The 14,905-nt window shown below is 55.3% G+C and overlaps 1 protein-coding gene across 4 annotated transcripts in view; it reads right to left on the reverse strand.

Annotated features, from left to right (window-relative positions):
• CDH22 (cadherin 22) overlaps positions 1-14,905 on the reverse strand; it is a 188,539-nt gene that overhangs the window by 23,226 nt on the left and 150,408 nt on the right. For all 4 annotated transcript variants that reach the window (XR_005587787.1, XR_005587788.1, XR_005587786.1 and 1 more), the window contains one exon: positions 671-747. Coding sequence is in view for 1 of the 4 variants with exons in the window: in XM_039498236.1 (XP_039354170.1) it covers positions 671-747 (77 nt within the window). In the remaining 3 variants the exon portion in view is untranslated. The remainder of the gene's footprint in view (positions 1-670; positions 748-14,905) is intronic.

The following is a 14,905-nucleotide window of genomic DNA, read 5'->3' on the forward strand; positions in this document are numbered from 1 at the left end:
AGCTGCTCCCACAGTGAGGGTTAAGGTCCTAGCCTGGTAGCAGGAGACCTGGGCTGGATTCCTGGCTATGCCACTGTGATGCAGTAGGGACTGTCTGTGTGGGGGATGGGGGAGCCGGGGAGGACTTCAGGTGAGGGACAGGACCTGAGCCTGTAACCTGAGCCAGCCAGGGGGGAGGGGTGTCAGCACCTTGGCCCGGGAAGCCGGACAAAGGAAGGGGCCGGCTGGAGGGAGTCAATTCAGTTTCGGTTTGGGGCTGGGTGGTTGGAATTCAGGGAATCCAAGCTGGGATCTAAGCTTCCTGAACCCCAGAAGGACTCGACTGAGGGGCCCTGGCTGTGCCTACAAGCTCTGCTGTAGCCTGCATTCCTGTTGTCCAATAAACCTTCTGTGTTACTGGCTGGCTGAGAGTCCCTGTGGGTCCCAGGAAGAGGGGGGCAGGGCCCTGACTCCCCCACACTCCGTGACAGCGAGACCCCCCCTGTCAGCTTGGGCCAGGCACTGGGTCTCTTTGGGCCTCATCTCCCGCCCTGTACCCCAGGGCAAAGGATCCACCTGCCTCTGCCCTGTCTGTCTGAACTGGCCGCCCTGGGTGCAGCCTGGTGTGACGGGGCTCCAGTCCCGGCTGCTGCCATGACAAAACGAGAACGATGGATGGTGGTGGCTGTACCTGAGTGAGGGGAGGAGACTTTGCTTCCTCTGGATGGAGACGGTGCTGAGTCCACGGGGAAGGGCTCCTTTGCAATACTGAGAAGAAGGAGAATACAAGGCAAGGCTTTAGAACAGCACTTTCCGGGGGGGGGGGGGGGCTAGGCCAGCCCCGAGTGGGGAGGGCCCTTCAGTGCTGGCTCAGCGGCCACAGGCCCATCTCGGGGGTCACTGCCCTGGCTGCAGGTAACTGGGGCTCGCACTATGCCAGTACCAGGTTTAAAGCAAACAGAGTGAAACAAAAGCTACTGGCCGGGGCCACAGAAAAACACAGAGATGCTGGCAGCAGAGAGATCATCTCCCCATTAGCTCTAATTAGCATGTGGTTGAAAGACAACAAGAGTTTAAATTAGGAAGACATCACAATGGGTCCCAACTGTGTTACCGCTGCGCTCATAGAACAGCCTGACAGCTGCAATTTAATACCCATCCAGGATCTGTCAAGGAGCGTGCCGGCACGTGTGCATGTGGTGTGTGTGTGGTGAGAGTGCCTCTATGTGCAGTACGAGTGTGCGTGGTGCGTGTGCAAACTGGGGAGTAGCAGTGAACCAGCACTAATTCCGACCTGGCACAGGAGATTCGGGCTCTCCAGAAGCTGAGCAATGCTGTCCAGGGCAGGGTCTAGGGAGGGAGGCCTGGAGCCTTGCTATTAGCACAGCCAGACACACACTAAAGACCCCTCAGCACCGGGGCGGTGGGGAAGCACTTGCCTATTGCCATGGGAGGAATGACAGGACTTGCACTTGGCTCTGGAGCGAGCCAGAGTCGGCCAGGCCGAGCCATGTGCTGTGACGAGGTGGGACTCGTGGGCTCCGAATGACCAACCTGGGAATTGCAATGGGAATTGGCACAAGCAGGTCAGCATCTGAAGTCCCAAGCACAGACTCTGGCCTGGTGTCTGCGCCCTGGGAATAACCCCCTCCCCACTTCCCACCCCAGGTGCCTTCAGCACCCCCCGTAGCTCCTTGAGCACGTGGCATGGTGCGGGCGCCGCCTTCCCTGCCATGCAGACTGGCAGCAGAGGAGCAAAATGGAGAGGGACAGGGGCCCATCCACGCTGCTCCAAGCATGAGCCGTCAGGGCACCTGGCTATGGATTGTGAGTGTCACCAGGCCCAGCTACAGCAGGCCGCGCGCAGGATGCAGTGGAGCATTTTAACACTGCCCTACAGCCAGGTCAAACCCTTGGCTCAATCTCCACTACAGACTGTGACTGTGTCATGAGTTGGTATCAAAGGGGAGGGTGAGGAGGAGCCCAGCTGAGCTGGGTGGGCACAATGACCCGTCCAGTCGGCTTCTAGCCCCAGGCCTTGGTAGCAGCCTCCTGCCGGCAGCCTCCCAACGCGACCCGTAGCCCCGCAAAAGGGCAGGTGCAGAAAGGGGCAAAGCGAGCCCCGCTGCAGCAGCCACAGCCCCCACTTCCCTGCAGGGACAGGAGTAACAAACACCAAACAGCCTCCCAGGGCACCGGGGGATCACTGCAGACTGACAGCCCAGCAGGAGCGGCTGTGCAGCGTCTCACAGGCTTAGCCAGGCCACGTGCGCTGGCCGAGCTGACAAAGTGCCTCCAGTGTCGGTATGAAATACGAATTGCGCGGAGTGGCGTGTTCCAGGGAGACCCAGGAGTGGTCATGGACTCCCCAGGGGAGACGCCCCAGGTACCAGCAGCCTCACAGTGTACGTCTACACTGCACATGGGAGCAAGGCCCAGGCCTGAAAGCCTGAGCGTCGAGCACCGTCTGCACAGCGACGCTCAGCATGCCAGCGGGTCCTTCCGTCTCTCGGCTCCTGGCACCGCCCCGCTATCCTCAGGCCCCAAGTGTGTCTACACTGCGCAGTCCGGAGCCTGGGTCAGCTCAATCCAATGTAGAGACTAAGGCAGGAGCCCAGGCGCTGAGACCATCCCCCTCACGGGGTCTCAGCAGACCTGGACCAGCCGCAGTGCAGACACACCCTGAGGCACAGCCTGAAAATTGGCCCCAGATCTCTAGTGTTCCAACCACAGCTTTAGCCAGTAGAGCATCGCCTACCCCCCGTTTCCTGTGCTCCCACCCCAGTGTACAAGGGAACAGAGGGGCTGCAGGTCCTTTGGGGTCACTGATAAGTGTCTCAGGGAATGTGGTGGGGGCACCAGCAGGACCCTGCTCAGCCTGCAGAAGGCCCTTGGTAGGAGGATGCTGGCGGGTCCCTCTGCAGCGCTGCAGAGGGACCGACATCCACGAGGGAGGCTGCAGTAAACCTTCAGCGAGCGCCTGTGGAAGGGAGGGGGAGCTCTCACCATCCGGGGCTCTGGGAGTGGGAGATCATGGTTATGGATTAATCAGCTTCGCACCAGGTGATGCCGGAGCCACATGCAGGACACAAACCCCTGCTCCAGGGAGGGCTGCACTTGCTGCCGTACGAAGGAAACGAGTAGGCAGGGGCCTGTTCTGAGGACGCGTCTGAGTGGGTTCAGCTCTTAGGGATTTTATTCACTACGCTCACAAGGTCAATGTTCCAGCCCCTCTGCTGGCGAGCGCGAGCCGAGAGCATGCACAGGGACGGGAACGCTGGGGGGCAGGCAGGGCCCTGTACTGGAGCCCAAGCTGGGCAAGGGCACAGAGCGCCGGGGGAGCTGTGCACAATACCCCGAGTCGCTGCTGCACCCTCCCTGACCTGCCTTTCTTGTGCCAAGCTGTGCTCTGCTCCTGGCTGGCCAGGACCACCCCCCGCCACCGGCAGAGACAAGGGCTGGCCCGCATCTCCCTCAGAGCAGGCCGAGTGAGCCATTATCTGGCTGGCTGCTCTCACTGGTCAGGCTGTAGGACGACCCTGGCATCATTCGGAGACGTGTGCAGTATCCCCATGCTGGGGCCGACGGGTCCTTCCTCCCCCACTGAAGGGAGTGAGCCCTGGGCTGCAGGAGGGGAAGGGGGACACGCTGGCCTTAGGGTTCAGGATAACACGGCAGAGAAATAACTAAGCTGGCAGCCTGGGGCACAGCACTGGGCTCCCTCCCTTCGCTGTGCCTGAGCCTGGTGCGGGAAGGGTCAGTTGCCTTCGCCCACCTCCCTGGAGAAGGGGAGAGCTGAGCGCACAGACCTGCTGCTTTCGTTATTTATAGGTACCATGGGCAGAACATGGTCGAATGACATTTGCACTAGAGCCTGGCAGCGCAGATCAGCGCTGAGCCAAAAGGAACATGTCAGAGGCTTTATGGCTGGTTAAAACGGTGTCAATCACAGCGGCGCCCTCCCCTGCTCACCCCCACCCCTCGGCACACTCCCCCGGCCCTGCAGAGAGCCCGCCCGCAGCCCCACGCTGACAGATTGATAGGCAAACCCACTGACATCCAGTCGTAAGTCATCAGGCTGTTTTATGGGTAAATCACAAGTAATAAGCTTTCCCACTAGAATTAGAATGACATCCCGGAAAATTATGTTCTGGTTTAACAGAGGATGACGGAAAAGCAATGGGCTCCCGCAGAGAGGAGTCGCTGTCCTCTCTGCCCGACAAGATCCTGTCACCTGCGGACTCAGTGCAGGAGCAGCAGCTCTGTGCCAGACCGAGGGCAGTGAGGAGGGACATGGCTGTCCTGTCTGTCCAGCCAGCCAGCAATGCCTACCTTTCAATAGCCCCCCGACGCTCAGGCTCCATCAGTGCAGAAGCTCCATGTTTATCCTTCAGCCACAGGGCGATGCCGCCCAGGGTGCATGGAGTGCTGAGGCACCTGCGCCAGACTCTGAGCCTTGCTCTGCCAGGCAAAGGTACAGAGCAGACACCAGGTCAGGAGGTGCTGCCCTGGCCTGTGCCCTGGCCAGCCCAGCTGGGGTCCCCAGAGCAAACCAGGGAGCTTCCTGCTTTACTGCCTGCGCTAGTCCTGGGGCACACACAGCCCTTCATTCTGTGGGAGCGTGGCCTTGCTTAGGGCCCCTGTCTGCAAACCTTGGAGCCAAAGGGGTGATGCACAAGTGACTGTGCATGGGTGAAATTCAAGCCCCTTGTGTCCATGGGGTTTACATGGAGCACGGGCCTTGTCCTGCCTCCTACACAAGGGAGAATTTCACCCCAGGTAAGAGCTACTCATGTGAGTGCAGGATGCAGAACTGGGCCCTAAACTCACAGGCCAGGCCAGGGCCCAGCTCCCCACGTGGTGCTGAGAGCTCCCATCTGAGCCCATTGGTGATGCTGGCAGAGAGAAACTCCCCAGCTGTTATCCTCCTGCCCAACCTGGGGAGGCCAGTGCCTTATGCTTCAGAACCTTCCCAGGCTCCATAGAAGGATTTCTTCCCTACCCTATCTGACAGCTTCTTATTCAACTTGGCCAGCTTGCGGCAGGCTCTGGAGTGCGCCGGTTCTGGGCAGCCTGTGGATCAGAGCAAGGTTCATTGCTGCACCTGCAGGAAACGTGTCATTGGGTCCATCTTATTCCTCTTTCCTAACCTTATAATTTTGTGATCCATCTTCCTTCCAGCTTCTGCTGACAAAGGCTCAGCAGAACATTTCTCCCCTCCCAGCTCCATCTGGAGGCAGCACAGGCCTCCGAATGAACAGGCAGGAGATGCATGATGTCAGTCCTAGCGTTGATAATTCCTGCCACTTTGAGTAGGAGAATCCAGCATACAGAGCCCATGACTCCTGAAATGTCTCCATCTCTCCTGCACATTTGACAGCGCTCACTGCTCTGGGATTTAAATCTAATTGATCCTAGTCTGTCTCTTACCATCTCTGCTTCAAGAATGTCATTTTCTTCAGAAAATGCTCCTTTGCAATTACTGTGAATTGCAAATGAAAAGCAAGCGACCACATATTGATTGGAGCCCAGGAAAAGCACTAGAGCCACTGGGACTAGATTAACTTTTTCTGGAAAATGGTTTCACGGTTATTTAAAGAGATTAATCACTTAATTTCAGGTCATTTACCACCATTCCTTTCCATGTGCTCCAGCCAGGTTCCCCTCCAAAGCATGGCCTGGGACGGGTCTTTCTCTGTACAACTCTTTCTGCTGGCGCAAGCTCTGCAGCTGATGGGAGTCCAGAAAAAGAGAATAAAGCCCTGACTGTTTATGTGGAATAGCAGAGCCTCCCCCTCCAATCCCTGCTGTCACGAGGTATAGCCACCTGGCCTGGCCAGGAGCGTGTTGCACTGAAATGGGGAGGTTACAATATATTTCTCACCACTCAGAAGACAGACTTGTGATTAACCTGAAGGGCAACACTTAGGAAGTAGCCCCCATTCTGCGCACACAGCTTTGCACATGCCTTTTGGCATGCACCTGAGCTGCATGCACAGGTGACAGAATTCACACCCCAAACCTAGCTGGGACATGTCAATTCTAGCACATGGGCCTGCAGGTTTATTGATAGGAAGGTGTGGGGGAGAGAGCCCACATCACACCTACCTCCTTGGCCAATGATGCCTTGAGATCCAATGCCTCTATCGCCTTCATGTTGGCGTGAGCACCATGCTCACTGTCTTCACCACACAGGAGGGTGGCTGGGGGCATATTCACTGGACGCGTCTCCCCAGGCCATGCATTGAGGATGACCTTGTTTCTCAGCGCAACGCCATTGCAGTTACACTGTGTAAATCCAGTGTCGAGAGACTCCACGGCCAACTTCCCTCTAGAAATTCCTTCTTTGTGCTTTACGAGAGCATGCGCCAGAACGTTTAGTGCTTTCCATCCCAGGTGGTGGTCACCATAGCCTGCCTGGCCAGTCGCCTCCCGTCGTGCTGTGGTTCATGGGACAATGGAATAGGGCGGCACATCCACCTGGCTTCCCGCAGAACAATGGTTTCTTTCTGAAATATTTCAAAGCATTTTTTTCTTTGGGGAGAAAGTATAGAAGTCAAATGGCTCCTGAGGTGGAATATATTCCAAATGTCAACACAATCTGTGCTACATTACGGCTAAATGTGATAATCTTAACGCCTGGCTTCTTACTGTCAGTGGCACTGAAGTCTGATGGATTGACAAACAGCCAGAATGACATGCAGCCCTAGCTGATAAGGGCTCTCTCCAGGGAAATCATAGCTTTTTTAAGATGTTGGCAGCTACAAGCAACTACCTTTTATATTTAAAAGGATTACAAGCATTGATTGCACTTTCTGGGGTGAGGTTGTTGGGGGGTTTCTGGTCACCTTTCTGCACCAAAGTGAAGCCTGTGTAGCTAACTGAGCCTTTCCAACAATTATTTTGAAATAACGACGGTGTGTCATGTTGACGGTAATGAGTATTTTTAATGCCTAATTTGTGTGCAGTCTGAAGGGATTTCAAGTCAGAGGTGAGTGACTCCTGACCAGAAATAAAGCTGCAATTGGCTGATTCAGTGGGGGATACGTCAGGGTGGATCGTTCTGTTAGGGATGCGTGCTTCCCCTGGTAGAGGTGGGATTAGAACTTCGCCAGTTGCCATGGTTAAAGGGATGTGTTCTACTCAGAAGGGCTTGGTGTCTTCTCCCTGAAATGAACATCTGGGTGAAGCAGAGCTCACCAGCACAGCTCTGCTACAGCAGTGAGACAGGGCAAAGCAAAAATACACGTCTGCATAAAGCCAAGTGCAGCATGAGTCAATAACAATTCTTGTGCCATGAGCCATTAGTTCTGCTTAGTGATGAATGGAAAACGTCAGAGGACAGCAGCTGGATGTGCTAACCACTATCTGGGAACAACTGGCGAGAACTTGGAAGCCGCCGTTTGCCACATAGCATGGGCCAGTAGATGTGGCCAAGGGTGGAGAGTCAAGAGCCATGGACTGTCACCAGCGCTGTCCCAGACTTGCTGTCTGGCCTTGTGGGAGTTGGTTCCCCTCTCTGGGTCGCAGCGTGAGGATGCTGAACTCTCTCCTCTGTATGCGCACAGGGATCTCCGGGGGAATGGCTGGAGCACTGCGCGCTACGTTTGCCAGAGGCATGTGGTTACTTACCTGCAACAGATGCATAACCCCGATCATCTCGCGCTCTAGTGGCTTTTCCAGTTCCCTGGAAACTCTGCCGGCCCTGCCCTTCCCTCAAAGGCTCCTGGAGGGTCAGTAAACACTCTTGATTCTAGACAGCGGCCTCCCGTCAGGAGCAGGGTGAGGCTCTTTGGAGCAGCAGAGTGAGGAAGCTGGAGACACAATTTCTCTCTCACTGAAAGGAGAGTGGGGGGGGGGGGATTTGCTGATGGAGCCAGGTGCAGAATGGCTGCCTAAGCCTGCTCAGTCTCTCTGCAGGAGTGGTGGGTCCCCGCAGGTTAGACAGGCAGCTGTTTGCATTCCTATCTCTGCAATACAGTCTGCTTTTCGGCTCAGGTTCTTCCAAAAGCTCCTCAACAGCATCAATGAGCTAATTAGCTGCTGGGTGACGCACACAGCAGAATGCTGTTCATTTAACTCCCCAAGCATGCCGGGAGCATGGCTTGCCTGTCGGTCAGTCTGTGAATTCCGAGTACAGCCACCATAACAGCCTCCAGGCAGCAGACCAAGAATTAGCAGAAGCATTGTTCAACTAGGACTGTACTCTATGCTGCTCTGCAGGATCTACCATGTAGACACCTTTGGCATATTGGAGGTTGAATCTCCCAGATGCAGAGAGGATACAAGAATGGCTGTGACAATAAGACTAATGATAATGACACGCTCCTTGCGCAGTAACATTTCAGCACAGCATATGCAGCCCTCTGCAGATCCGGGTCCACCCAATGGTCACTTTCCATTGCCATTCTGCTGCAGGGCTGACTCCCTTTGCCACCGGGCTCGCACGGCAGCGTGTGCAGGAGATACACTCATGGAGCAGAGGCTGAAATCCCAGCAGTGCACAGCCCAGCCTAGGTCAGTGCCTGTTTTCCCAGGCTGGAGGCTCCGCACCAGCTGGTAACAGGAAGCTCTGACTTCCAGTCCTGATGGCACTGCTATTAATGAGTATTCAGCAAGGCGCAGGATGGAGTTTAGTGGCAGTAAGTGACTGCCCAGGAGCAAGGTTTCAAGGCCAAGTAAAATTTAATGATTTTGTTTCTCTCTGTGAATTCTGTGGGTATGGCGGTTCCTGGAGTGGTACCAGCTGCCTGGGACCTTCCCTGGAACTCAGCTTCAGAGGTTTCTGCTGCGGAATCCTAGCTCTGTATGGTGAGAAATGGACAGGGATGCCTTCGACTGCTCGGAATCAGTCTAGTGTGCACAGCGAGAATGACAGATAGGCCTCCGTGTTAGCCTGTCCCTGGTGATCCCATGCTCTGAAATGTGGAAGTTGCACTGAGGAAAAGGCATAAATAAAATCCATTTGGAATGTTATGTCTAAATGTTCTCCACAGCCCAAGGCTGCAGCCTGCGCTCTGAGAGCTAGCAGCCTAGGTGCTAAACTGAATACCTGCGAGGGATAAGGTAAGAGCCTGGATGCTGGATGAAGCAGCGATTCGGCAGCTGAAGGGAGTGTGGGGCCCGGAGCCCAGACACTAGTGGCGGACAATACAGTTAGAGCAGCGATACTCAGACTGCAGCTCGCGAGCTGCAAATGGCTCTTTGATGTGTGTCCTGCAGCTCTTTGCAGCACATGATGTTAAAACACCGTGTGATTTAATTATTAACCAGCCTAAGTTATTAACCAGTCAGGAAGTTTTTACTGAGTCATTAACCAACTGTAGTTGATAAACAATAAGACTTGGTCAGCCAAGTTCCCTCTAAGTTGCACAGCCGTGCGGCAGCCTATTAAACACTACGCAGGCGCTAAGGGCTGTGGCGGGGAGAAATCCTCTCTCCCAGCCCCGGAACCTCTCCCCCGGCTGCAGCAGGTCCAGGGCTGGTCTGGGTCAAGGCCGGGGAACACAGGCGTCCCTCTCCCGACCGGCCCCAGACCTGCCGCGGCTGTGGGGAGAGGCGCCTATCCTGCAGCCCAGCCCCAGAGCTGCTGCGAGGAAAGACTGCTGGGGGGAGGCCTCTCTTCCCACTGTAGCCCCAGTGCAGCCTGCACCCCAAACCCCTCATCCCCGGCCCCACCACAGAGCCCGCACCCCCAGCCGGAGCCCCACCCCCACCCCAAGCCTCTGCCCCAGCCCTGAACCCCCCCCACACACTCCAAACCCCTCGGTCCTACCCCACCACATAACAAAATTCATTCTGCACATGGGTAGGAAAACGTAGAGGGAACACTGTTGGTCAATCATTTTGCTGTGGGAATTTTGTATATAAATAGTAAATGAAACAAGGAATTCACACACCTGTGGCTCTGTTGAACCACCGAGGTCTGAGTGTCACGGAGTTAAAGGACTCTTAGGCCTGGAAGCAGCCCCGCTGGAGGCTACAGGGAGGAAGAGGGTGGTGTTTTTTCTGAGCAGCTTATTACCAGGCCTATCATTTCCTTCCCCATTTGTAAGGCCCAGCTCAAACTCTGGTTCCCAGAGATGTATTTTTCTCCTGGGGTGTATAGACATCACAATCTTTTTTTCATTTTCCCTTAATGATCCCAGCAGATCGCATCCATCTTTTGTAAATAACTCTCCAGAGGAGGTTTGGACATCTTGCCTTCTGGAATTCAACCTGGTACCAACATTATGCACAATGTGCGATCGTTATAGGTGATTCTGCTGCAGCGCCTGCACTGATGGCTGGGGCAGGGAGCTGGGTGGTGCTCTGCTGCAGTGCCCTGACTTTACTGGACATCTGGAACACAAAGACAATGAACATCGCAGGGCTGGTGTCACAATGAGTTAGCTGCAAACGCTACGGTTCTCCGGGCCTGCAAACCTCCTCTGTGCTTCACCTACACGGAGCAGGCAGTGCTTGATTCACTGCCCAGAGGAACACAGTGTCTCCTTAGCCCCTGCCTTGGTTGTGGTCGGTGACTGAGAAATCTGTACTTAGCTGTCTGGAGCCCACTGCATTAAAAAAAGGGAAAGGGGCGGAGCCCCAACTGGGGCAAGTCGGATGCAGCTCCACTGGAGCCAGTGGGGCCAGATCAATCAGCAGCAGCTCCACTGGAGCCAATGGGGCCAGATCCCCAGCTGGTGTCAATCAGAGGCAGCTCCACTGGAGCCAGTGCAGCAGAACATCTACCAGTCTTTGACAAAACAGGTTTCAAATAAAGTTGGCATCAGTGGAGCTGCGAGGAGTCACCTCAGCCGAGAAGCGGGGCCGTCATAGGCTTCCTTCAAGACAGGTCAAGAAACGAGTGTTTCAGAGTTACCGGAATGGTGACAACAGCAGCTGGATTTTCAAACAGCCTTCGGACTATGAGTGTGCATAGGTATTTGCATCTTCAGAGAGACCCACTCTGCACACACACAATTCCCTGCTCTACACACACGCACACAATTTCCTGCTATGCACACACACACCATGCCCCACTCTGCAGGCACTCCCGGGATTTGCAGAAACTGACATTTTTGGCTATTTTAGGGGGCAGCATAGGCCCAGTCTGACACTGGCCTGGGTGTTGTCTGTGCACTGGAGACTGACTGGTCCTTTGTGGGGGTGCTGCCCTCTGACATCTAGAAAACACTGCAGAGTTTGAGGAGCACTTCACACTCCCCGTTTTTAGCAAAGCCAGCTGCCTCGCGTCGCTAGCCCCAGAGGAGGGGCAGGTTTGGGCCCTGGTGAAGCGTCAGTCTATGAAAATAGTCAAATGAGAAGGAAATGAGGCTTTTCTTGAAGACCCTCCGCCCCCCACCGGGAGCCTCACTGCTGTTGAATTGTTCAAGCAAGAAGGAATAATAAAAAAGATGAGAGGAAACCAGTGTAGAAAACACTCTTCCAAGCCTGGCCTGTATTGTGGGAGGAGGGCTGGCATGAGAGCCCAGGGTGCACCTCGGCTGTGGTGTTAGAATCACAGCTCCTCCTTTTGCTAGCAGAGGGTCTGGGATCTTGCTGGGAATTCGATGTTCTGCTTATTCAGCCACAATGTCAAAAAACAAAACCCTCTGCATGTGTCTTGGCCTGGGCCTAGTTCTGTGCTGGCAGCTGAAACTGGCTTCTGGGAGTCCTGCATCCAGGATGTGAAGCCTCTTACAGCTAAGTGCCTCGGTTAAACACAAGAGACAGGATGGCATGTAGGAAACATCCATAGCTCTGTGCAAGACATAGGAATTGGCCACCAAGTCCGTAACTGTGCACACGTGCAGCTGGGAGCCTAATGTGCTCCAACATTTGCTGCGATTGTGCCGTTACCAGTGCTGCATGGACAAATGCCCAGTATAGTCTGATTGTTGCACATGCAATCACCATAATGGCAAGTGCAAATTTGTGATGCATCCACTGGGGCCATCCTATCTCCTAAGGTGAGCAAGGTGCATGTACCTGTTCCTGGCACATCCTGGAATCCCTTCCCTGGTTACGCGTCGTGCTATTTGCTGTCTTAAAGGTCCTTCAGGAAGTGGATGATCTTGGGAACAAGATGGTGGGGGATGACTGGAGCGTAAAAGGGTCACATGAATGAATGATCCTACCAGATCCAATGAGAGATTGTTTCAGAGCAGGGACTCAGGGGCTGAGTCTGCCAGGCACCTGGTATGTTTGTGGCCAAGCTGAATTCCTGAGAATGAACAGTGCAGATTGCACCTGGCTCCTCCCAGACAAGGGGTAACTCTGGAAAAGATCAGGCCAGAATGGAAGGACTCAGACTACAAACACTTCTGGACTATGTTCAGGTGTCCAATGCCCTTTGCCTGGTGGGGCTCTGCTCTGGGCTGGAGTCTGGCCAGACCTACTTGCACTGGAGGGGAAGATACATCTCTCTTGTGGCATCAGAGCAAGCTGCAACCTCCCTGCAGGTCTGGAGGAATTGGCCGGTCAGGGATGATGGCCTGTGCTTCATTTCGGGGGTCTCGGAGAAAGTACCAAGTTCTCACTGGACTCATGTATCAGTCACTATGGAAGCCAGGACATATTTCTCTCCTTGCAGCCCCTTACCGAGATCAGGGCCCCATTGCGCCAGGCCCAGACCCCGACCGAGATCAGGTCCCGGCTGTGCCAGGCCCAGACCCCGACTGAGATCAGGGCCCCGCTGTGCCGGGCGCTGCCCAGACCCCGACCGAGATCAGGTCCCGGCTGTGCCGGGCGCTGCCCAGACCCCGACCGAGATCAGGTCCCCATCGGGCCGGGCGCAGCCCAGACCCCGACCGAGATCAGGGCCCCGCTGTGCTGGGCGCTGCCCAGACCCCGACCGAGATCAAGGCCCCGTCATGGCGGGCACTGCCCAGACTCTGACTGACATCAGGGCCCGTCATGCTGGGCACTGCAGACACACAATGAGAGTGCTTGACACAGAGATTACTATCCAAGCAGACAAAGGCAGGAGATTTACACCCCATCATACAGACAGGCGCTGCGGCCCAGTGAGAATCAGTGACTGGCAAAGTCACACACGAATTCATTGGCCAGGAACTGAACCCCGCTCTCCCAAGCCTCAGCCCAGTGCCTTAACTACCAGGACATCCTGCATGATCTTCCCTCTTTGGATTCCTGTTCCACTAACGGGCATCACACTTGTTTGTGATTCTGTTTCCTACTTGTTCCATCTTTGGTTCGGATGCAACTTGAAATGCTGAGCTGCAGCTGTACACAGACAGGGGCTTTTCCCCTACGGTGTCTTTAAAGGGGAGTTATTTTATGGGGAGGTTTAATTTCTACCCACGTTATCTGGTGACCTATATAGATGCTACCTCAGAATTTAATGCATTCTCTCTCCGTGGGCCGTCCAGCTGCTGTGTGTTGCATCAGACTTTTTATGAAGATCTGACTGTTGCATCCCCTCACTGCAGGCAGGTGCTCTCTTTCCTGGACCTAGTGTGAAAAGGTCGAGCTCACCTGCCACCAGCTTGCTGCTCACTCCCTAATCTCTGGGGCTAATAAAAGCACTGCTGTTGGATTTATCCCGAACCAAAATGAAAAATCATCTCTTTGCACCATTTTAGTGTAAAACAGTCCTTTAAAAAGACCTGGACAGTTTTGCCCCAGCTAATAAATGAATACAGCAGCATTTCTATGACGCCCGTGTGTGTGTGTGATGGGGTGTACAAACCCCACGCTGGAGAACAAGAGGTTAGGAAACAGCTCTGGGCCCAGGCGGCCCCACCAGGTGCAGCCACACCTGCAAAGCCTGCACAAGCTGGACGTAGGGCTTCAAAGGCCCTGGAAGGGAGCGGTTTGTTGCTCTGACCTGGCGGGCTCATTGACTGAGACCAGACCACAACGACCTTAGCAAATCTACAAGGAGAGGCAGGCGACTGTGCAGATCAGAACCTTGATTTGAGATTCTTGGACTTATTCTGTGGGGGAAAAAGGAGACTTGGGTAGGAAGGGGTCCCGGGGAGCAGCTGCTTAGCACCCCATGGTGCAGAGGATAGCTGGCCACCACTGGGCCTTGGACCACAGCCCGGTGGAGAGGGTGGGGGTCTCAGCCCCCCTACCCCCTCCAAGAAGATGTGACAGCAACAGGGGCTCCACTTTCGTGGAGAACCCAGCAGGGGAAGACCCTGATCCATCACGGGCCCAGGCCCCCACGTCCCTGTGCGAAAGGGAAGGACTAAAGTCGGGGCGGGGGAGCGCTGAAGAACAGTACTATACTCTATTTCAGGGGTGGGCAAACTATGGCCCGCGGGTCACATCCAGCCCATCAGACCATTTAATGTGGCCCTCAGCTCCCGCCAGGAAGTGGGGTTGGGGGTTTGCCCCGCTCCAGCCAGGGAGCAGCGTCGGGGGCCTGCCCCGCTCTGGGCAGCTCCCAGGAAGCAGCCGGCATGACCCCCCTCTGACTCCTATGTAGTACACGGAGGTGTGTCCAGGAGGCTCTGCGCGCTGCCCTGTCCACGGGTGCCGCCCCCGCAACTCCCATTGGCCGTGGTTCCCAGCCAATGGTAGCTGCAGGGGTGGTGCCGGCGGACAGGGCAGCGTGCAGAGCTGCCTGGTCGCACCTCGGAGCCGGAGGGGGCACATGCTTCCAGGAGCTGCTTGCAGTAGGCACTGCCCGCAGCCTGCATCCCTGATCCCCCTCCTGCCCTCTGAAACCTTTGATCCCAGCCCAGAGCCCCCTCCTGTACCCCCAACCCCTCATCCCCAGCCCCACCCCAGACATTTTTAGGTTCTGATCTTACAGAGATCCTCTGCTTGGACCCATCTGTCTCTGTAGAATCTCACTGGGACTCTGCACAGGTGAATTCCTTTGCAAGGTCAGGGGCCAAGGGTGGATTTTTTACACATTCAGCATTTTAGGGATGTCCTTCCTGCACCAGTGCAGGGCACACTGTGTTGT

Source organism: Mauremys reevesii, linkage group 13, assembly GCF_016161935.1.
Source record: "Mauremys reevesii isolate NIE-2019 linkage group 13, ASM1616193v1, whole genome shotgun sequence".
NCBI classification, from domain to species: Eukaryota; Metazoa; Chordata; order Testudines; family Geoemydidae; genus Mauremys; species Mauremys reevesii.